General features: G+C 51.1%; 4 protein-coding genes across 6 annotated transcripts; 2 read left to right on the forward strand and 2 right to left on the reverse strand.

Annotated features, from left to right (window-relative positions):
• Positions 1-330: 330 nt before the first annotated feature.
• Positions 331-10,191, reverse strand: sec23a (Sec23 homolog A, coat complex II component). 2 transcript variants are annotated; one of them, XM_030117552.1, is made up of 20 exons: positions 10,115-10,191; positions 8,424-8,687; positions 8,290-8,347; positions 8,129-8,215; positions 7,822-8,058; positions 7,666-7,742; positions 7,430-7,574; positions 7,202-7,360; positions 6,979-7,094; positions 6,765-6,888; positions 6,590-6,670; positions 6,337-6,426; positions 2,174-2,280; positions 1,855-2,008; positions 1,695-1,772; positions 1,440-1,601; positions 1,218-1,304; positions 962-1,117; positions 793-858; positions 331-717 (listed from the first exon to the last, which is right to left on the reverse strand). In XM_030117552.1, the coding sequence occupies exons 2-20, from the start codon at positions 8,642-8,644 to the stop codon at positions 628-630; spliced, it is 2,295 nt and encodes a 764-aa protein (XP_029973412.1). In that variant the 5' UTR covers positions 8,645-8,687; positions 10,115-10,191; the 3' UTR covers positions 331-627. The 2 variants fall into 2 exon arrangements, with proteins under 2 accessions (XP_029973412.1, XP_029973413.1); XM_030117553.1 differs by lacking the exon at positions 10,115-10,191 and adding an exon at positions 9,772-10,037.
• On the forward strand, positions 2,006-6,224 carry LOC115407208 (histamine H2 receptor). The gene is made up of 3 exons (XM_030117558.1): positions 2,006-3,758; positions 5,588-5,741; positions 5,820-6,224. The coding sequence occupies exons 1-3, from the start codon at positions 3,062-3,064 to the stop codon at positions 6,037-6,039; spliced, it is 1,071 nt and encodes a 356-aa protein (XP_029973418.1). The 5' UTR covers positions 2,006-3,061; the 3' UTR covers positions 6,040-6,224.
• Positions 10,192-10,816: 625 nt separating the features above from the next.
• On the reverse strand, positions 10,817-15,164 carry srp54 (signal recognition particle 54). 2 transcript variants are annotated; one of them, XM_030117555.1, is made up of 17 exons: positions 15,057-15,164; positions 13,983-14,055; positions 13,558-13,672; positions 13,393-13,484; positions 13,202-13,286; positions 13,008-13,112; positions 12,853-12,919; positions 12,709-12,766; positions 12,460-12,610; positions 12,213-12,361; positions 12,034-12,134; positions 11,844-11,930; positions 11,681-11,754; positions 11,487-11,595; positions 11,204-11,374; positions 11,030-11,125; positions 10,817-10,947 (listed from the first exon to the last, which is right to left on the reverse strand). In XM_030117555.1, the coding sequence occupies exons 3-17, from the start codon at positions 13,633-13,635 to the stop codon at positions 10,856-10,858; spliced, it is 1,515 nt and encodes a 504-aa protein (XP_029973415.1). In that variant the 5' UTR covers positions 13,636-13,672; positions 13,983-14,055; positions 15,057-15,164; the 3' UTR covers positions 10,817-10,855. The 2 variants fall into 2 exon arrangements, with proteins under 2 accessions (XP_029973415.1, XP_029973416.1); XM_030117556.1 differs by having other exon boundaries at positions 10,856-10,947; positions 13,558-13,663.
• Positions 15,165-18,660: 3,496 nt separating this feature from the next.
• Positions 18,661-22,327, forward strand: rcor1 (REST corepressor 1). The gene is made up of 13 exons (XM_030117557.1): positions 18,661-19,168; positions 19,259-19,318; positions 19,512-19,592; positions 19,677-19,729; positions 19,824-19,985; positions 20,070-20,188; positions 20,561-20,639; positions 20,716-20,766; positions 20,846-20,992; positions 21,084-21,161; positions 21,405-21,462; positions 21,556-21,815; positions 21,924-22,327. The coding sequence occupies exons 1-13, from the start codon at positions 18,994-18,996 to the stop codon at positions 21,948-21,950; spliced, it is 1,350 nt and encodes a 449-aa protein (XP_029973417.1). The 5' UTR covers positions 18,661-18,993; the 3' UTR covers positions 21,951-22,327.
• The last annotated feature ends 376 nt before the right edge of the window (positions 22,328-22,703 follow it).

The raw sequence follows: 22,703 nt of genomic DNA on the forward strand, positions 1-22,703 counted from the left end.
TGAGAAGATCTTTAGTAACATTAGTGAGAATCTCACTCAGCAAGAGTGAGAAACCTCTCCTCAACCCATAATCACTGCATCATCAGCAACCAACCACACACAGACACACACACACACACACACACACACACAGACACAGATTGTTGTCGCGGCTACTCAGATGCTTCCTGTTTCCTTGAGGAAATGTATAAAGAATGACAGGAAGATGATTGTGGTGGACAAGACCATGACTCATGTTGCTACAGCAATCAACAGTGTGTCTGTGTGTTTGTGTGTGTCGGCCAGCAGGGGGCGATGTGACACTTTAACAAGAAGGATGAGCAAGAAAAATAAGTTTCACGCAACAAAATTTTATTGAAAAAATGAAAACTAACTTTAGCGTATTTATAATGTTGAATGAAGGAGGAGAGGAGGAGACGAGGAGAAGGGCAAAAATAATCCATTTAAATTAGGAGGAGGAGGAGCTCCACCAATCACATCGCTCCAAACTGTGGTCAGATTCGGAGCTTCTGATTGGCTGTTAGGGAAAGGCAGATTATGCATCATAGTAGGTTCACTGTTGTCATGGTAACGCAGGCAGCATCGCAAATGTGTCTGTGAGTGGGGTTTTTTCGGGGGGGGGGGTGTTCAGGCGGCGCTGGAGACGGCGAGCTTCTTCAGGTGATCCATGAAGACCTGCAGACTGACGTCGTCCGTCAGGATCGGAGCGCCGGACTCCTGCGGGGAAAACGACTCGTCTGATTGGCCGGTTCGCGGATGTCAGAGGTCAAAGGTCACACGCGAGTTTCTTACCTGGCCCCAGGCGTACATGTTGTTATGAGTCTGAGAGGGGTTGACTTTGGAGAGCAGGAAGCGAGCCTGAGAACGACAAGAGCCGGGTTCAGTGCATGTGAGCAACAGGTGTGTGTGTGTGTGTGTGTGTGTGTGTGTCTGCAGCGCTTCCACAGCGCGGCGCCCCCACCTGGCTGCCTCCGTGCTCTGTGTCGATGTATCTGGGCATGGGGAAACGAGTGTGCAGCAGCTCCTGGGCGTCGTCCACCGGCGCCTGGAGGAGGTGTCTGAAGTTCTCGTACTCGGGCATGTCCTGATATCCAGCCTTCCTCCACTGGGCCACCGTCTGCACACAAACACACACCGCGGCTTACACCTCCACCGCCCACAGCTGTTCTCACCACTCCGCTGAATCTGTGTGTGTCTGCGCGTGTGTGTGTGTATACCTCTCCGTGGTAGATCAGGATTTGGAAGAATGTGTCCATCAGCAGGATTCTGTCAGGAAGGATGCTGCTGCTGTCTAGAAGGACCGGCTGCGCAAACAAACAATAAATCTCATCTCCTGTTTTTTAACACGGAAGTGTCAGACTTTTAATACAAACAGCATCAGATGTTCATTTGTCTATATACAGGTGTGTGTGTGTGTGTGTGTGTGTGTGTGTGTGTACCTCTGGCGGGCCGTTGAAGGAGTATGCGTAGAGAACGGGCTGGATCATGATGAGCGCCTGTGTCAGGTCGTGCCTGTTGAACTGGTGTCTGTAGTAGGAACTCTCGTCTGGACTGTTGTTGAAGACCTGAAGGAACGGCGAGCGCCTCAGGTGGAACATGAACTGCAAAAGCACAACGCCACAGTTAACTTTAACATCGTGTTTAAACCGCGAGCTCATGTTTGGATGTGGGGGAGCGGTGCATTGTGGGATCACCTGGGGGTACAGGGAGAAGGTCTCGGAGAACCTGAAGGAGTTGGGGTCGTCTTTGTGGTAATCTCCAAACTTCTGGCACTGCACGCAAACGCACAATCAAACATCAGTTGTGTGTCGTGGTGAAAGGGGACACCTCCCGTATGATTGGACGTCCTCCCACCAGTCTGATGAGCTGCCGGTCCAACCAGCGCAGGACGTCCGGGCCCTCCTCCGTCTCTGCGCGGTACACCGCCAGCCGCGCCATCAAGATGGCTGCCGCCTCCTGGTCGAAGGACGCCGCTATGCTCTGAATCTGAGTCTGAGCGTCAGCCCAGCTGGAGGAGGAGGAGGAGGAGGAGGTGTTAGTGGTCAGGCTCCCCCTGTGGTCACTGACGGTACTCCAGCTGAACCATGCTCTGACCAGAGGCTTGAAGCTGAATAATGACTAGTGTGTGTGTGTGTGTGTGTGTGTGTGTGTGTGTGTGTGTGTGTGATCGTACTTCCTAGCGATTGTGGTCACTCGGATGCGTCTCTGTCCCGATGAGTGTTGATACTGAGAGACGAACTGAATGGCGCCGCGGCCGCCCTGAGGAATCGGAGCGTTGTGCTGCGGAGACATGAGGTCAAAGGTCAGCTGCGATCTGATTAACGAGTCGTACTAAAAGTGTTTGTGTTGCTTGGGTGACACGGCGCGCGCCGACAGCGGGGCTGATGGGAGGACTTGAGCTGCAGAGAGTGAACCGGCGACACGTGTGTGTTTGTTTGATGAGAGCAGCGCGCGGCGCTCTGATTGGCTGCTTCACACCTGAACCTGAGCTGCTGGTCTGGGGTCAGCAGGAGGATGAAGATGATTACACAGCTGCACACCTGTGATTACCTGAGTCAGTCACACACACACACACATATATAAAGACAAACACACACATCCACAAAGGATATTGGAGGTTTGGTTTGTGTTGACTTTACAGTCAGTAGATTACCTGTGTGTGTGTGTGTGTGTGTGTGTGTGTGTGTGCTCCTCATCATATTCTCAGCAGGTGACGGACAGGTGCGTCATGGTAACGCAGCCTGTGGGAACACACTCTGCGAGGCGTTCACTTCACATTCAGATCGTCTGAAGGATGTGAAGCAGAACCGGAGCAGAGCTGCAGCTCCAGTCGGACCGTGGAGCCGGACGCGCCAGGACCCGGTCCAGGATCAGCTCAGGATCAGGATCTTTCCCCAGATCAGCTCTGAGGTCAGGACCCGGTCCAGATCTCTGGAGCTCTCTGGAGGGACCAGGAGCCTCAGACCAGGACCCGGAGCAGGCTTGGGTCGAGTCGCTGTTGCCAGGGAAACGGGACGGAGCCGTGAGTGCGGCCGGTGATGCCGCCGTCCTCGTGGTGAAGATGTCAGAGGCTGTGAGGTGGCTGTACGGCGCTCTGATGGTGGCGTCGAGCGCCACGGCGGTCCTGGGGAACCTGCTGCTCCTGCTGCTGCTGCTGCTGCATCGCGAGCTGCGCTCCGACACGCGGGGCTTCTCGCTCAGCCTCGGCGTCAGCGACCTGGCCCTCGGACTCTCCACCATCCCCTTCGGGGCCCACAACGGCTTGGCGGGGTGGGAAGGGCCTCCCAGCGGGGGGGCGCTGTGCCAGGGCAGCGCCTTCCTCTTCCTGCTGCTGCAGACCGCCTCGCTGCACTCGCTGGCCTGGGCCACCGTGGACAAGTTCACCGAGATCTGCTTCGCGCTGAGCTACCGCCGCCTGTGGACGGCGGCGCGGAGCCGGGCGGCGCTGGCGCTGGTCTGGACCTTCAGCCTGCTGAGCGCCGCCCTGCCGCTGCTGGGCTTCGGCCGGTTCGCCTACAGCGAGTCGCGCTTCCTGTGCTGCCCGAGCTTCGCGCCGGAGCAGCGGCTGTTCGTGGCGCTGTGGATGGCGGCGGGCGTGGTGGCGCCCATCCTCACCATGTGCTCGCTGTACGGCTACATCGTGTTCGTGGCGCGGAAGCAGGCCCGCAGGGGGACGTTCCGCTGCAACGAGCAGCACTGCTTCTACGTCCCCGCCAACACCTACCTGAAGAGCTCCGTCGTCATGGTAACCAACTCAGGTGAGCTCACTCTGCCGCCTCGGACCGGTCCGGGCTCTCCACCGGTCATCCTCTTAACTAGTCACCACTGCTCAGCAACTCAACTTCACTCCTCTCGACAAATCCTCATACCCTTCAACTAGTCCTTGGTCCTCTTTATTAGTCCTCCTCAATGTGGCCTTGAACCTCTAACGAGTTCACACTCCGAACTTAACATATCTTAAAGGGGCTGTATCATGCTTTTTTAGCTAGTCCAAACCCTATTATAGGCATTAACACGGTAATAGTTTATTTTTGGCACCAAGGAAAAGTCATTTTGTGTGAAATAAAAGATTTTCTGGGGCCAATTCTGAAACCCGAAAGAGAAAACGCTCTGTTGCACTGAAAATCCCGCCTCTCCCCCTGCGGACTTTGACCGACAGCGTACTTCAACCAATAGGAGCTTCAAAACAAATACGTCATGCGTCAGCTTCTCTAATGGTGCGTTCCCACCAGACGCATTGCCAGCGTTACGGGCGTTGCTTTTACATTCAAAGTATATGGTGGACGAGCGTCAACAGACCTAACGCGCCTCAGGCGCTTTTCGAACGTCGCTTTTCAAGCTTTTCGAGCGCTGGCGACACGCGTCACACGCTGCAGGCGTCAACGCCTGAAGTTGGGAAAATTGAACTTTGGAAGCGTCAACGCAGAGCGTCATCCAATCACAGGCGCTCTTTCGGAGGAACAGAGCGCCTGTAGTTGGTGTCCTGGCGGGTTATTTGAGCGCCGATGTGGGCCAGAAGGTCGTCAAACCGGGCCCGGGAGAGGCGGAAGTACCGCTGAAAGCGAACCTCATCCTCACGCAGCTCCTGGAGCAAATGGTGAAATTCGCCAAATTGTGGATGCTGCTGCAGGATGGGATGAACCCAAAAATGTCACACAGGCGCCTGACAACGCCGTTTTCTGGCTTTCTTTATTAAATAAAGCCAAGCCAGCGTCTCGATGGGATCCGCCCTTGTCAACATGAAGACAGGACACAGAAGCTCCTCCCACTCCCGCCAATCCCCTCAGGGGAGTCAATCTTCCCCTATTGGCGTCAATATGGGTTAACAGACTGTTTTCACGGTGCGGGAGGGGCTGCCTCTCTGAGCAGCAGAAAAACAAGGAAAGCTCAAACACGCAGGCACGAAGGAAAAAAACCGCTTTGGGTTTTTTTTTGATGAGTACATAACTATATAACAAGGTTAAAACATACAAAAAGTGAATTTTGCATGACACAGCCCCTTTAACGAATTCACCTAAAACACCTTATTATCTAGTCATCACTCTTGTGTAACCAGCCTTCACTGCTCCTGACTAATCCCTTTACCTTTAACTAGTCCTCACACCTCACTCACTTATCTTTATTGCCCTTGACTAATTCTCACATCTTTTACTTTTAGCAGTTCTCACACCTTGTAACTGGTCTTCACTCCTCTGTAGATGATTTTCACACCTGATCATAACACCTTTTTACAAGTTCTCACCTCTTTAACTAGTCCTCACTGCTCCTGTCTTGTCATTTTATCTTTTAACTTGTCGTCATGCTCTGTGACTCATCTTCACTCCTCCCGAATAATCCTCATATCGCGTAACTAGTCATCATGACTCCTCTGGAACTAGCCTTCACTCCTGAGTATTTCTTATACCTTTTAACAAGTCCTCACACATCTTAACTAATCTACACCTTTTTTAACTAGTCCTCACAGCTGTCAACTCATCTTTGATCTTGGTAAATTGTCATTTTTCTGTTTGCATATAAGTGTGTGTGTGTGTGTGTGTGTGTGTGTGTGTGTGTGTGTGTGTGTGTGTGTGTGTGTGTGTGTGTACAGTGTGTCTGCTGCTGTGCTGGCTGCCCTACATCTCAGTGTGTCTGTACGAGACGTTCAGCGGCCTCCGGAGTCCGGCGGCGCTCTCGGCTCTCTCCTGCTGGCTGTGTGTGAGCAGCGCGGCCTTTAACCCCTGGATCAGCTGCCTGACGCAGACGTAGGTTCACAGTCTGACCTCAGGGTGACCTCAGCCTGACCCCCGATCTGACCTCCAGTCTGCTGGCTGTGACCCCAGCAGGTACCGTGACGCCGCCCGCCGCAGCCTCGGGAGCTTCGTCAGGAAGTGCTGCTGCACGGAGAGGCCTGTGGAGCCCCGCCCCCAGAGCGCCTCCCTTCAGATGGACGCCACCAATCGCATCAGCACCACCACAACAACAACAACAACAACAGCAACAAACACGCCACCTCTGACTTTGTCACCAAAACTCCAACACCACAGTGATCCAGCCAGCTGACATGCGCCGCAGCTCCTTCATCATCATCATCATCACAGCTTGCTGCGCCCAGAGACAGAGTGCACTCTGGGAAAATGTAATTGCTTTGTATTTGATGTTGTGCCACAGTGAGACGGTTCATCGCAGCCTGAAGGGGGCGCTGTCAGGAACCTCCATGACGCCGATGTGTGTTAAATCCTCTCAGCTCTGATTCAATCACCTGAGTTCTGTTCAATAAAACTCACCCGACTCTCTCTGAATGGCTCGTTTATCAACAGGGGTCAGGGTTCAAAGGTCAGATGTCAAAGGTCAGCTCACCTGATTGACGACCTCGAAGTACAGAGCCAGAGTGGTGCTGGGGTCCAGACCGCAGATCTTCCACTGGCTGGTCCCGCCGGTGCCGATCTCCTGTGGCAAACACAGAGTTACTGCGCCCTCTGCAGGACACACACTGCAACTACACACACAAGCCTGATAACACATCACTCATCTGGTTTGTTTCATTCATTCACAGCAACACAACATGACTCTGCAGTGTTGGCCTGTGGGGGGGCGCTGTGGAGTCACCTACGTTCTCTGAGACACAGGGTCCTTTGGCGTTCAGGGACACACAGGGGCCGATGGCTCCGGACACTTTGATCTCCCTGGACGTCTGCGACAGGGATAACAACATGAGTTTCCTTGTGAGACGGGGCGGAGGTCAGAGGTCAGACAGGTGAGGGGCTGGCGGACGGGCGGAGGCTGACCTTGACCTCCAGCGTGGCGGCGAAGGCCATCTTGAAGGATCCCTGCAGGTCTTTGGTGAACACTCTCTGGAAGGTCTGCTTGAAGAGCGACGTGTTGAAGGAGTCGGCCATCACCATGTAGCCTCTGCAGCAGACAGGGGGCGCCAAACCGGCCGGTTACTGACACAGCGGTTGGTAGGCGGCGGGTCAACAGGGGTCACTCGGCGGTTCGTACCCGGTCAGGTTAGGACAGCACTTCATCTCCAGCAGGCCCGTCTGGTCCAGAGAGCAGGCGTAGATGTCCACCACGTGACCACTAGAGGACGCTCTGTGAGCCAGAGACTCAAAGTGCTGCAACACACAGAGGGACACACTCAGAACACACACACACACTTTTCTGATTCCTCTGACAGCTGAATGTGGGGTTCAGTGTGTGTGTGTGTGTGTGTGTATGAGACCTTGGTAGCCTTCTTCATGAACTTGGCGTTGTCCTTCTCGATGTCGTGCCACGACCTGATGGGGGTCTTCAGCTCGTCCCCCACCACCATGCCGGGCCCCTGGGTGGCGGGTCCTCCGATGAAGGTCATGATCCGGGCGCCGGTGTTGGGGAAGGTGCACTGCAGGGAAAAGCAGGTAAGCAAGGAGGCGGCGGCAAGCGACGGCGCGGCCTAAGCCCCGCCCCTCACCTCCAGCAGGCCCACGGCGATGGACATGGCCACGCCCAGCGAGCGCAGCGGCCGCCGGCCCTGAGTGAGGGGCCACGGGTCGCGCTGCAGCTCGCCCAGCAGGTCGGTCAGGTTCATGTCCACCTTCTGCACCGGCTGCAGGAACCTGGAGGTCAGAGGGCGAGAGGACCGGAGGTCAGAGGGCGAGAGGAGCCACAGTGAGCCGAGGGGAGGCTGAGGATGCATGCATCTCTGACCTGTTGGACAGCGGCTGCTGAGGAGCCTGAGGTCCTCGACCCTGAGCGGCTGAAGGTTTGGTCAGACCGAGCATCTCCTGCGACACACAGAGCGGAGATCTGACCTGCAGCAGGAGGACGTCCGGTTCTCCCGGCCCGGAGAAGAAGTGGACGTACCTGCAGCTGCTTGGCGTTCAGGTCCTTGGTGCCCCTGAAGACGTAGCTCTTGGAGATGCCCTCGCAGCCCAGCTCGTGCACCTGCACCATGCGGCCGAAGGTGATGAGCCCCACCAGGGCGGTGGGGGGCAGCAGGGACAGCGACATCTGCAGCGACTCCTTCAGCGCCTGCAGGTCCTCGTCCTCCATGCAGGTGTCCACCACGTACAGGAAGACCAGGGGCATCTGAGGGCCCCTCTGGAGGCAGACAGGACGGGTCACACACCTGAAGCTCCGCCTTCAGGCTGCAGAGACGCCCCAGACTCACCTGCACCACGTACTCGATGGTGGAAAACTGAGGCAGCAGCTCCGCCGGCTGGTTCACCTCCGAGATCCCAGCGTAGGACGGAGGAAACTGAGACAGAAGACACGGCGGTGAGGGAAGGTCCAGACACACCTGCGGCTCTGCGCAGCACACACGCCACTCACCTGGTTCCTCTGGTAGCAGAAATTACAGGCCCACAGCTTGGCCCGGTAGTCCACCTGGCTGAAAGCAGAGAGACGGCGCAGTCAGACAGGCGTGGAGCCGGACGGGCGTGACGGCAGACGGGTGTGATTCCTACCACAGCGGGTTGAGGACCGCCCTGCAGGTGGCGCGGCTGCACAGAACCGGTTCGTACTGGATCGGCGGCAGGTCGGTTCTCTCCTTCAGAGGCGTGAACAGCGCCGCCACCGGCACCACCATCCGTGTGGCTTCCAGCCGGCTGGACGGCCACACGTTCCAGCTGAAGCGGACGCCGTCGCGCTCCTCGTTTTGAGCGATGTACTCTGGGAAGGTTGCCATGGTGACGTGGGAAGTGGGCGGGGACACACTGTGGGGGAGACACCTGGGAGGCCAAACAGGACAGAGGAGTCACTTTTTGATAGGTTACACATTTAGAATGCCGCAGCTGTTGAACTTTGAGAATAGGTGATAAAAACAATATTCTGTGAGCTGCCTGGGATGGAACCTGTGTTGCTTTTCTTTTTTTTAACTGTTCCGCAACAGTGGAAAAACGTGTGCCTTTGCACGTTCTACCAGCCTGTGAGAGATTCTGGATTCATTTTATCAGTTTATTAGCTAATTTGTCAGTTCAGTTCAGATACAGCAAAGCTGTTTACTGGAGACTACAGGGTGGAGAACTGCAGGGAAATTACTCCAAAATGTTAATCCATTAGCTGTTACTCAGCGTTATGAGCTCTGTATTTCTTCTACATGTTTGCCTTCAGCCTGTGATGAGGTGAAATCTCTCTTCCCGTTTATCTGGCAGACAGAAGTTCGTTTATGACTGCGATGGCGCTCCTGCAGCTCTGATTCTGGATCCAACATGCAGAGCTGCCTTGCTTGTGGGCCTGCAACTTTGTTTCCGGTTGTCATGGAGACGGCGACACGTTGCTCGCATCTGCACGTTCATTAAAATGTGGTGGGCGTGGCTAGAAGCTGCTAATTAGCACTGACAGGCAAATGAATCATTTTATCAAGGCTCTGTTATGGCGAGACGAAAAGGGTGGACTTTTTTTTTTATCACGGCTCCTTAAGCTCCTTAAAACGAGCCGACTGTCTCCTTCCGATAAAGCTTGAAGCTTTGAATGAGATCAGCTGGTTTATGCCTATCTCAGAGAACTTTCGAGAGAAACTCGAACCGACAGCTGAAAGTGTGCAAAACTGTTTGAGCCGAGCGTTGCTAAAATGAAGCAGAATATGAACCGAGTCTGGCCGGTGGTCCGGGGCTCGGTGCGGTGCTGCGGGGACGTGGCGGCCGCGACTCGGAAAGTTCGAGACACGGTGGCGAGAGGTGGACAGTCATCGTCAGGCTGCGATGGACGGGATGTTTCCCCTCAATTTCGGAGACGAGATACTGATAAAACACACCGGCTGCCACCAGCGGACCTCCGCCCACCAGACTCCATTCACTTTTCTCTAGATTTTACCTCTCCTCGGGTTTTCTCGACTCCGCTGAGAAATCAAACCGGGCAAACGACTTGACGTCCACAGCAGCCGGCCGGACGTCTTCGGGTGAGACGTGAAGAGCCTCGGTACGTCCAGGGACGACGGAATGCAGCCGGCTTTCAGCGTCTCACTCACACAGGTGAAATCTCGGAGCTCGAGGCTAATCGCTGGTGTAACGGCAAACAAAACCGCTGCGTCACTGACGTGAAGCAGGCGGCAGCTTGGGAACACGCGCACAGGTATGCCGACGGACTTCCAGGTGCGGCGCGAGGTCTGTCACGTGCTGGAGTGGCGAGTATTTCAGGTTTAAACCTGGAGACTCACCGCGCTCAGAGCCGCCGCCGCCGCCGATCCTCTCTGCCTACGAAGCAAAACAACATGGCGGTGGACGCCACGTCAACACAGAGATGGGAGGACACGAAGAGCGCTCACTCCGCTCAACATTTCAGAGCTCAGACACAAAGACAGCAGGACACCGCGAGCGCTCACTCCGCTCCAGATTCCAGAGCTCAAACACAGGACTAAGTGCAGTTTCTGTGACGGGCTGGTGAAGTGTGTGTGTTTGGAAAATGTTGAATGGCCAGTTGTATTCCTTCCACTGTTGCCTGGACTTCACATGATACGACAGGGAATCAAACCAGGAATATTAGGAGTGGAAGACAACCAACCTATTCCACCACCTGACCTACAGCCATAGGTGTTTACAGCTGTTCTGACACACAAACACACAGCAGCTTTAAAATGGTGACATACAAACGTTTATTGTTTGACAAAAAATACACCACCTTCATCATCCTCATCATCGTTGTCGTCCCTCTCCCTGTCAACTCGTTCAGACTCTGCTCACACGCACACAGATCCTTGTTTCATTAGAGATTGGAGGCCCGCACACTCCGGTCCTCCTGACACCACAGAAGAAGAAATGCCTGCACTGCCTCTTTATTTCTTCTTCTGGGTTTTTATCTTTTAAAGCAGCAGGTAGCTCTAAGCCCCGCCCTCTTCCAGCAGACAGAAGGCGGAGCTTTAAATGTGTCTTCAGTTATAAGGCAGCTGAATGGTCGGTGGTCACATGTTGTTAAATCCCATCATTCCTTTCATGTTGCCAGCGGCGCCCTGCTGGAACTGACGCATCATCGACTGGAGACCCGCCATGCCACCTGCGTACACACACAGTGACACACTAATCAGACACACTGCCGGAGAGATGACGAGTGTCTATACCAGTATATCAACACGTACCCATGTGGTGCAGGACTCGGGGGTCCATCATTTTGGCCATCTGCTGGTTCAGTTTTGCCATCTGAGACGGGTTCACGTTCTTGGACATGTCCCCTCCTGAAGAGACGCGACACGTCACGGACATGGACTCCCCGGTCCCCGTCAGCCCACCCGCCTCCCCGCTGGGACCCCTACCTTTGAAGAGCCCCTTGATGCCCCCCATCTTCTTGACCATCTGGGCGAACTTGGTGTACTGGGTCAGCAGCTCCTGGACGTCCCTGGTGGCCACTCCGGACCCTCGAGCCACCCGCTGGATCCTGTTCGGCTGCTTACTGAACAACTTGGCTCCATCCTTACTGTCCAGCTCTGTTCAGGACACACACTTCATCAAGACCTGCACAGCGTCACGGTGTGTGTGTGTGTGTGTGTGTGTGTGTGTGTGTGTGCGTGTGTGTGTGTGTGTGTGTGTGCGTGTTACCTTGGTCGTTCATGCTGTCCATGATGGTCATGAGTTTCTTGAGTCTTGCCATTGACTCCTGTTCGTTTCCTTTACTCATGAAGTCTGTACCAAAGCCGGGAATCATGCCCTACACACACACAATGTATGAATGTCAGTGATGACTTAAAACAGGTAGTGGTGTGTGTGTGTGTGTGTGTGTGTGTGTGTGTTACCATGATCTGTCCAAAGGGGCCCATCTTCATGATGTTCTGAAACTGTTCGTACATGTCTCTGAGGGTGAACTGACCTGTGGAGCAGAGGTCAGTTATTATTACCCATAATGCAGTGTGACCGTGTGTGTGCGTGCGTGTGTGTGTTAACTGGGCGTGTTCTCACCGTGCTTCAGTTTGTCGATCAGCTCCTCGTTGTCGTCCAGCTTCAGCTCGTTCACTCGGTCGATCAGACCCTCGATGTCGCCCATTCCTGGCGGGAGGGGGCGGAGTTACTGACAGTTTCCATGGAGACGCTCTAACAGTGTACCTTTGATTTGTCTGGCAGGCGGCGTGGCGGTGACGGACATCCTTACCGAGCAGTTTGCTGATGAAGGGCTGAGTCTTGAAGGGTTCAAAGTCGTCGATGTGTTCTCCCGTGCCGATGAAGATGATGGGACTCCGGGTGGCCGCCACTCTGTGAGAGAACACGGGAGAGGGTCACAACGCGGCCGTGACGACACGGTGCGGCGGCGGATCAGCGGGAGGATCGTACGCGCTGAGGGCTCCGCCTCCTTTGGCGTGTCCGTCCAGCTTGGTCACGATCACTGAAGCCACGTCCACTTTGTCTTTGAAGGCTTTGGCTTGGGATTCGCAGGCCTGACCGATCGACGCGTCCATCACGTACACAATGTTGTCTGGTTGCTATGGAAACGGGAGCAGAGATGTGGCGAAGTCAGAGGTATCTCTCCATCACCGTGCGTCTGTTTTTGCTTCCTTCTGAGTTGCATTCAGGGACTCACCACGGCGTTGGAGACTTGTAACATCTCCTCGAACAGCGAGTCCTCCTGCTTGTGTCGTCCGCTCGTGTCCACGATGATGATCTCAAAGTTCTCCGCTTTGAACTTTTCCACGCCCTCGGCGGCGATCACCACCGGGTCCATCTCTGTGTAACTGACGACGTCATACAGTCAGAGGGAGCATAAACCAGCACACAGTGGGAGACCTGAACGCAACACGCAGGGCGCTGTGAGGACAAGCATCAGGCTCACCTGCCGTAAAAGGGGATTCTGGCTTTGGTGGCGTTCTGCTTGAGCTGATCAAATGCACCTGAGTAAATAAAAATAAATAAATAAATAACAGACCTTGGTGAGTCGTCGCAGTGTGCCAGGCACGTTGTGCAGTTCTGCGTTTACCTGCTCTGAAGGTGTCGGCACAGATCAAACAGGTCTTCCAGCCTTTCCTCTGGTAGTAATACGCCAGCTGCAGAAGAGAAGACAGCAGCATGAGAACAGAGCAGTGCTGGATGGGGCGTGCGGGAGCGGGGTAAGTCTCAGGTGTGTGAGTTCACCTTGGAGCAGGTGGTGGTTTTGCCGCTGCCCTGCAGACCCACAAACATGATGACGTTGTTCTTTCCTTTGGTCGGGGTCCAGGCCTTCACACCGGGGTCCACCAGCTGCACACAGGTCAAACACCACAAATAAGAACACGCTGCGAAGATGCAACACACCTGCAGGCGAACACGATATGACAAGATGCTCTGACCTTGACGAGTTCTTTGAAGACGGCGTGCTGGATCATCCTCCTTTTGTTCAGACCCGACGCCATCTCCTCCAGATCTATGGCAGACCTGCAGGGACAAAAAAAAAAAAAAAAACCCACAAAATGACATTCTGCTGGACCCAACTGTATCCTGCTCTGCTCCAGGTCCAAGGATGGAGGTCTGTCAGACTTACTTGACGTTCTCTCTGAGCTGCTTGACCAGTTTGATGTTGACATCGGCCTCCAGCAGAGCGGCACACACCTCCTTCAGCATGGCGTTCAACACCTGCAGACACACGCAGTCTGAGACACACGTACACACAAACACTGCCAACGGTGAGGCCATTCAAAGCCGTTACCTCTTCATTGATGATGGTGGCATTGCTGAGTGACCTCAGCGCCGAGGTGATCTTCCTGCCAAGATCTGCCAGCACCATGATGGCGGTCTGATAAAACCCTGCAGACCTGAAAAAACTGCACAGATTGATACCGGTGTGAAATATCGTGATATTAAAAGCTTTGGGTGATTTACTTGATTTGCCGATTGCATCGCAGAAATAATGGACCCATAATTTGTGCAAAGATCCATCGATTGAACTGAAATTGTACAACTTACTGAAGTTAATGACCCATTATTTCTGCATCGCGCAATCAGTAGATAGCGCCCATCACTAAAAAGTGCCGGACAATATCAGCTTTTGCTTGTGTGAGCTCTGAATAAACATCCCAGAAACATCACACGTACAATGTGGTTAGTTCACAGTAATGTGTAAACTGAACTTACTGTGTGGGGTTTACAGGAGGGAATCCCCTCTACTGAGCGTACTCAGTGAGTCGGCCGACAGGTGCAAAAGAACCTAGAAGACAGAGACACAGTGAATCCAAATCAGAACCCAAGTGGGAGGAAAAACAATTTTCATGTTTTGATGGTGAATTTAGAGCCGCAGACTGAGTGAATCGGGAAGTCACTGAATAAATGGATGGGCCCTGGAACCCTGTGTGGCGTATGCATATTCTCCCTATATGTGTGTGTTTCCTCAGGGTACCCCAGTTTCTTCACACAGCCCAAAAACATGCGTGTGAGATGAACTGGTGACCCTAAATTGTCCCTGGGTGTGTGTGAGTGTGTTTGTCCTGTGCTGGACTGGAGACCAGTTCAGGTGTACGTTGCCCTCTCAAAAAGCTGGGATTGGTTCCAACACCGTGATCAGGTAAAAACATCATAGAAAATGGATTTATGGACAGTTGGACCGTGTCTTGGATGCTTAGCTGCTTCCTTTTTTGTTGTGGTGGCGTTTTATCCTGACCTGAGAGCAGCTTAATCAACTACAGACAGTCTGATGAAACAGTCTGCTGCCTGTACAAAACAAACAACCCGCTGGTGCCAAGGCTGCAATAAGGAAGATCTACCAAATAAATAATGTAAAAATATTTAATAAAACAAGGAGAAACTGCTCCTAATTAAACCCAAATTTGAGGTTTTTCTTAAAACAAATGGTTTAACTTGTAACCAACAAATCTGTATGATTACACCTTAAACACGTTTAACTATGAAAAATAGAAAGATCAGCCCCTGTTGTCACACTGCGTAATTAAAAATCGCGCAGTGCTATCATTTCAGGTCAACCTGGTGCCATTTGAGTGAATTTCGGTGGATTTTTCAGGCGCAGCTGCGAACATAAAGTCAGCTGTTTACGCAGGTCGCCGTTAGCCATTAGCTTCCCTCGTAGAGAAACACTGAGGGATTAGCAGTTAGCTCGGAGGCTCAACACAAGCAGTCAGACAGCTCGTGCGGCAACGACAAAACCTCCCCGCGCCCCGAGACATGGGGGAATGGGACGAGAAGCAGCAGACTTACCGGCAGCTTCACCGGGAGCCCGTCAATTTATCGAAGAAAAACCGAAAAGAGCAGAAACACACACCGCCTGGAAGACGTCATCAAACACGACTCACTCTTCTTCTGCTAATCACTCTTCCTGTTGGAGCCAGGGTTTAAGGTGCATCACTGCCCCCTGCTGGTCCTCCACCGCCTCTACCGGCCGAGCCCAGCTAAATGGGAACGACACAAACTAGAAAAACAGTATAATACAGGAGGAGAAACAGAAATACACGAGAAGCTAATGACCTACTGGAGCTCAGCAGATGCAGAATCTTGGAAAATGGGACAGGTTTTGTAATTTTGGATAAAAATATCATAATCACATTTCAAATACTACTGAAAATGTTTTAAAACAACTCCAAAAGATGTCTGAAGTGGGACATTGATAAGGAGCATTGAAACTGCCTTTATAAAAGTTTTTAACAACCTTCTTTTAACTGTTGACGCAGGAAAATCTGCTGTCCTTTTGCTTTTAGACTTGTCTGGTGCCTTTGATACTGTAAATCACGGCATCCTCTTGTCCCGCCTGAAGACACATGTAGGCATCAAGGGTACAGCACTCAATTGGTTTCGATCCTATCTCTCTGATCGAAGCTTCTCTGTAAATCTGGGACAATACTCATCCTCTGTGTCTCCCCTGAATTATGGCGATCTTCAGGGTTCAATACCAGCACCTGTCCTGTTCGCCCTGTGTATGCTCCCTTTGGGTGCTATCTTTAAAAAGCATAAAGTCTGCTTTCACTGTTTAGCAGACGACATCCAGGTCTATTTACCTGTTAAGGCCAGTGACTGTCAGTCTGCAGTAAAAACACTGCAGGACTCTCTCAGCAATGTTCAGACAAGGATGAGTGCAAATTTTCTGAACCTAAATAAGGATAAAACTGAGATTTTGGTGTTCGGTCTAAATAACCCCCTGCAAGGACATGACAGTGTTATTGGTCCTCTGTCCTCCTTCTGCCGTCCTTTTGTGAAAAACGTGGGGGTGATGGTTGACCCTTTGTTTAAATCTCACAAACACATTAGTTCTGTCATCAAGGCCAGCTTTTTCCATTTGAGGACTCTGGCCAAAATCAAATCTTATCTTCCTCTGGCTGATGTTGAAAGAGTGATCCATGCATTCCTAACTTCTCATTTGGATTATTAATGCTTTGTATGTTGGGCTGGACCAGGGTACCCTGCAGCGCCTGCAAAGCGTACAAAATGCTGCAGCCGGTCTCCTGACTAAAACAAAGAAGCGGTAGCACTTGGTAACTAGTTGCCACGGCCCCAATTCAAGTCATCACTGACTTCGCCAGTCCCAAGCCAAGTCAGCCCCCGATCAACTCGGCCCTGACCGTGTGTCCTCCATGTATGATGTTTACAATAAACTCGATCAGAAGTTGAAAACTGATCGATTTATGGTCACTTCTATGCGGCACACGGCAGCAGACTCATGTGACAACAATACTTTCTCACACTGCACATACTTCCTGTAGGGATATTATGAGGAAACACACCATTAACTTCCACCGTTATGAATCGAAGAATGGTAGTTTGAGGCGATGTGTTCAGCAACGAACTCCAAACTTCATTCTCCATTGAACAACCAGAATGGATGAATTCATGAGTGAGTTTAGACTAACAACAAAATCCTTCTGATCTGAAAGATCGTGCTCTCTACAAAAGAAATATTCCCTCATCCCTTGTGCAATCTGTGAATTATGAACAACTGATCACCAAATTATCCATGAAAACAGATGATAGTGATCAACTGGTCAAACTAGAAGATGGTCATGAAAATACAAAAGGCCATTTATGCTCCTGAACTCAGATTAAACATAACTTCCTTTTTTTGGCAAACAAACAAACAAACAAAAAAAAACATCTGAGAGACAAATGCTTTAATCATATAATAACTTTGGATGGTATTACTCTGACCTCCAGTATCACAGTCAGGAACTTGGGGAGATACTTTTGACCAGGAATTCTCCTTCAACTCCCAAATGAAACAAGTCTGCAGAGCTGCTTCCTTTTATTTTGTAAAGTCTGGAACATGTTGGCACAGAGTGATGCTGAGAGATTACGGTAACACTTTACTTGAAGCACCCGGTATAACCCATTATAAGCAGTCTAAACACTCATAAATGATCACAATGCTTTATAACCCACTATACAGCATAGGGTTAGGGTTAGGGTTAGGTCCTGGCATTGTGATCATTTATGAGTGTTTATAACTATAGCTACATGTGCTATAATGGCATTATAATGCTTTATAAATGTACTTATCATGTGTACTGGGTGCTTCAAGTAAAGTGTTACCGAAATTACTCTTTGCATTTTATCTAGTATAGACTGTTATGATTCTAGACTAACGTCTGTCAATCAAACAATCAGTCAATCAATCAATCAATCCATCAAACAATCAATCTTTATTTATGGATCAAGTAAAACACCATTATTGAGGCCTTCCACACCATAAGGAGTCACAGGCCAAGACCACTGAGAGCACTGGCACCCGGCCCCCCCTCTCCGACAGACAGGGTGATGCCACACCAAGGTGCCCCCCCCACCCCCCCACCCCCCCAACCAGCTTGGCCATGCATGACATGCGAAAATAGTGGGGCGAGAGAACTGACGGGAACTATTTGCATTGGCTTCCTGATAAATCCAGAACAGAATTTAAAAGTCTTCTTTTAACCTATAAAGCACCATAACCAGCAGATTCTTAAAGTGCTGCTTACTGGAGGTTCCTCAGTTTCTAAAAGTAGAATTGGAGGAAGGTCTTTCATATCAGGCTCCTCTCATGTGGGACCAGCTCCCAGTTTCAAAGGGAGGCTAACAAGTCTCTGCTTTTAAGATCAGGATCCAAACCATTATGTTTAATAAAGTGCAGAGTTAGGACAGGTTTAGACAAACCTGGAGTGTTTTCTTGTTAGGCTGCTGGGAGAGCACTGAGCTTCTCTCCTGTCTGACTCTACATTTAGTGATTGCACAATCTCTGACAGTGAAACTGAAAGTTTGCGGTCATGCTTCCTTCCCCCATCATGTCTGCAGAGAGAGGATTTATGACAATCGATTGCTTTTAACTCGCTGTTCTGTCCCCAGTGTTTGTTATAACCTCTTTGATATCTGCTGTAGTTGTTTATAAATGCTTATACTGTTACTGTTATTGTTATTTACACATCAATAACAGATGCTTGTTGTACCATTGTCACAGATGTTCAATATCATTGTTTACTAATGCTTATTTACATATATTTTATATTGTTAACAGATTCTTTTCTGCCATTGTACAAAAATGTCTATATTGTTGATTATATTTGCTTTATATCATTAACAGATGTTCTTTTAACCTTTGTTTAAGGATGTTTTGTGGCATTTTTAATTTTACCCTACTTCTGTTTGTGTTGCTGGCATACGTGTGACATAGATATTTTAACATTGTCTACAGATTATGATTGTTTTAGATTTTGCAATGATTAAAGTTTGGTCTTTAAGCCATTTTTCAAGAGGGCGGTCACGTGTTTATTTTATGAGCTTTGGTCCATCGTGGATTCTGATTGGCAGAGCTTCTGAATCCTGGCTTGTGATTGGCCGAGCGCAGCCGCGTGACGCCCTGAGGTGGCAGCACGGTCCGGATTTGGTGCTTTCTCGGACTCCTGCGTCGGGGTCCTGGTTCCGGTCCGGGTTTTGAGTCCGGGACGGGCCCTGAGTGAGTCTGTGATGGTCCGGCCGGTTTGAGCCTGCTCCTTCTGGTTCGCTCTGCGCCTCCCAAACTTTTCCACCGCGCGGCTGCTAGCTGCTAGCTTTCCTCCATCCGCGGCGTGTTTCTGGTCCGTCGGAACTTTTGTCCTCGGAGTTGGTGTTTCTGTGTGAACCGACCCAGAATCTGAGCTCACTTCCGGGGTTTAAGGCTAGCCCTTAGCAGCTAGCTGCGATGCCGGCGATGCTGGAGGCTCCGGGGAAGAGAAGAGGCCGAGCACCGGCCGGAGGAGGCGGCAGCGGCCCCGGAGTGGCGGGTCCGCCCGGGAAGAACCTGTCCGGTAATGGAACTACCGCCGCTGGCTGCTGGGACGAGGGAAGTTCCGGATCTAGCAGCGACGAGGAGCACGGTGGGTAGCCTCGGTAACTGAACTTCCTCATATCCCCGCACCGAGAACTACCGAGGAGCACAAAGCTCTGCTGTGTGTCTGCGTTCACAGGCGGAGGAGGGATGCGGGTCGGACCGCAGTACCAGGCTGTGGTTCCGGACTTTGACCCGGGTAAGGCTCCCGTTTGTCTATAGCCTCCAGGTCTCGTGGTAGCCTCGAACATCAAAAGTTTCTAATACTGAGTCAATACTCATTCACCCTGCTGGATGGCTCGATTCCTGCATGTAGCTGCAGCAATAGCCCGATGTTGGGACAGTGGATTACTGTCTTAACTTGTGCATAACCAGCTGTGTGGATCTTTCAGATGTGGCCCAGGCAGCTCAGCTCAGAGAGAACTTGGGAATGTTGGTCTGGATCCCAAACAGCTGCCTGAACCAGACCCAGTGTAAGAAATTATACGTTGTATATAATTTATTAACGTATTGTAACCATTCCGTCTTATATGACCCTGAAATGTTTTGTGTTGCAGTGGATGAGTATATTGTCATCGCTAAAGAGAAACATGGATACAACATGGAGCAGGTGAACACACACACACACACACACACACACACACACACAGCGCGTCCCTCTTTCTCCCCCTCCGCCCTCTCATGACCCCTCCCCCCTGTGCCAGGCCCTGGGAATGCTCTTCTGGCACAAACACAATGTGGAGAAGTCTCTGGCCGACCTGCCCAACTTCACACCGTTTCCTGACGAATGGACGGTGGAGGACCGAGTGCTGTTCGAACAGGCGTTCAGCTTCCACGGCAAGAGCTTCCACCGCATCCAGCAGATGGTACCAGCATAACCAGTCCCAGCCCCTCAGTCTCACCCTCGGCCAGCATATCAACTGTAACACGACTTGTAAACCTGTCTGCAGTTACCGGACAAGTCCATGGCCAGTCTGGTTCGGTTTTATTACTCGTGGAAGAAAAGTCGCAGTAAAACGAGTCTGATGGATCGACAGAGCCGCAAACAGAAGCGAGAGAAGGACGACAGGTGAGGCATGCTCTACAACCCTACAGACATGGATTGTTTTTCAGCACATGCCACTTTTTCACCGTTTTCTGGAGAATTTTCATTTCCTTTGTGCCTCAGGTGGTTAAAAAAGTGCTTGTGGTCAAACTTTATTGAGACAAAAAGCTGTCTAATTTATATTGTACATTGCTATTTTGGAAAAAAAAAAAAATCAAAATATGAATTTTGGGCCATACTGCTGAGCCCAAATGGATATTATCCAAATCTCTACTTTGGTTAGAGCTTTCAGGCACAATCATTTTCGGTGACTTATAACTTAGTAATAACTGAACCAAACGGGCTGAGTGTGATGGAAGCCTGAGAGGAAGATGACGCAGAGCTTGTGTGTTTCAGTGATGATGATGGTGAAGAAGGGAACCTGAACCCTCCGAGTGACTCTGAATTCGATCCAAATAAAGAGGACAAAAAGGAGGTAAACAGTAAATCATTATAACCGCTAACCAACCCTTAACTGACTGTCTACTGACTTGTTGTGTAAATGATTTCAGGTGAGCTCTGGGTCTCTGAGGTCGGAGGTGAAACCAACATCTGGACTGAAGGTATGGACGCCGAACCCCGGACCTGTTTGTTTTAGCTGGTGGTCGTTACACGTGTGTGTACCTGTGTGTTAAACCTTAGACAGGTGGGAAGGCGTCCCAGCGGATGAAGAAACGTCCTCCCAGAGGAATGTTTCTAAACCAGCAGGACATTGTTTCGCTGTCGTCCTCGTCTGCTCAGGGCCTCATCAGACACCTGGACAGCCAGCTGGTATCCATCAAGAGACAGGTGGGTTTTCCTGTCTCCTAACCTGTCTCCTAACCTGTCTCCTAACCTGTCTCCTAACCTGTCTCCTCACCCGTCTGCCTCTTTGTCTCAGATTCAGACCATCAAACAGACCAACAGCACTTTGAAAGAGAAGCTCAGCTCAGGAATCCAGGAGTTCAAGCTGTCTGAGGTAACCATGGCAACACACACTCATTGCCATTAGCTGGTGGTGTGCGGTACCAGTATCGGCCATATTGGCATGTGCATGTTGCATGTTCTTGGCAATTTTTGGAAGTTGCCTGTAGTGATCAGAATTTCGGTGGTAGTTTACGGGTGTTGTTAGTAGTTGCCTGTAGTTCTTGGTGGTAGTTGACTGTAGTTGCCCAGCATCGGTGTTGGTTGTTCATGGTTGCTGGTGTTTGTGCTTGTCCAGATGACTCAGAAGTTGAACAACCGCTGGAGCACAGACGAGCAGCTGCTGGCCGTACAAGGTAACGACCATCGCCCCGCCAGGTCACCCGACCCGTTCGAATCTGACGCAGCCTCTCAGTGATTGGCTGTCCCTCTCATCCCACCGTGTGCAGCCATAAGGAAGTATGGGCGGGACTTCCAGGCCATCTCGGACGTGATTGGCAACAAGTCGGTGGTCCAGGTGAAGAACTTCCTGGTGAACTACAGGCGGAGGTTCAACCTGGACGAGGTGCTTCAGGAGTGGGAGGCGGAGCACGGGATGGAGGCGGGACAAGGGGGAGACGGCGCAGACGGAGGAGACGGAGGAGGAGAAGACGACAAAATGGAGTCATTCCCGTCGGAGGACGATGAAACGACGGCGAAGCAGACGGAGGTGAGTCGGTTCCTCTCACCACAAATCCTCTTGGTCTAATAATTAAACAATGATCAGCAGAAGGCATTCTGGGAATTGTGGTTGATTGAAGCCTCTTTTGTTACGCAGGACTCGTCCTCGCCACTGGCCTCATGAGACTCCGCCCCCTGACCTGTTACCCTGATGACAGACCCCACCCCTTTTTATGATGTCATTTCCTCAATGGTGTGTTTTTATTGTACGGGGCCACTATGAAGTGACTGTCTCGGCTCTCCCTGGACCAATCAGGAGTCAGATCTGACTGAAAGAGGGGGAGGAGTGCGATTGGTTTTATTTGCTTTTTACTTCCTGTGTGTGTGTGTGTGTGTGTGCGTGTGCGTCTGTGTGTGTGTGTGTGTGTGTGTGTGTGTGTGTGTTGGGGGAGGGGCTTAAAGTGAAGCAGCCATGTTGGATGATGTTGCTCTGACACAATGACGCGTCATCCTCTTTTTTTTTGTTCGTTTTTTTTTTTAGACCAACTAATAAAACCAAAGTTTATCGATGACTCATCTCTATTCATTGTGTTTCCATGGCAACAGGGCTGTTTTGGGTGTTTCTAACTCATCACAGTGATGATGTGATAGAAGACACGTCTTCAGTATAACGGTGAATCACTGATAGTTTTTGTGAATGGGTGAATGGGATTGATTTACTAACACGTCTGCTGGAACGTATTTCAACTGATTCAACAGCGAATTTCACCACGATAACATGTTTTTGTGAGCAAGGCTGAATTCATAATATGACCTAACAAATTGGTATTTATCCAAAAATAAGATTTTGGAGTCTCAAATAAGCTGTGAAGGACTGAAGGACACAGTGATTAATTTTTTTGTTTAATTAGGTGACTGTTTCATCATGATTTCTATT

Source organism: Salarias fasciatus, chromosome 19 (genome assembly GCF_902148845.1).
Source record: "Salarias fasciatus chromosome 19, fSalaFa1.1, whole genome shotgun sequence".
NCBI classification, from domain to species: domain Eukaryota; kingdom Metazoa; phylum Chordata; class Actinopteri; order Blenniiformes; family Blenniidae; genus Salarias; species Salarias fasciatus.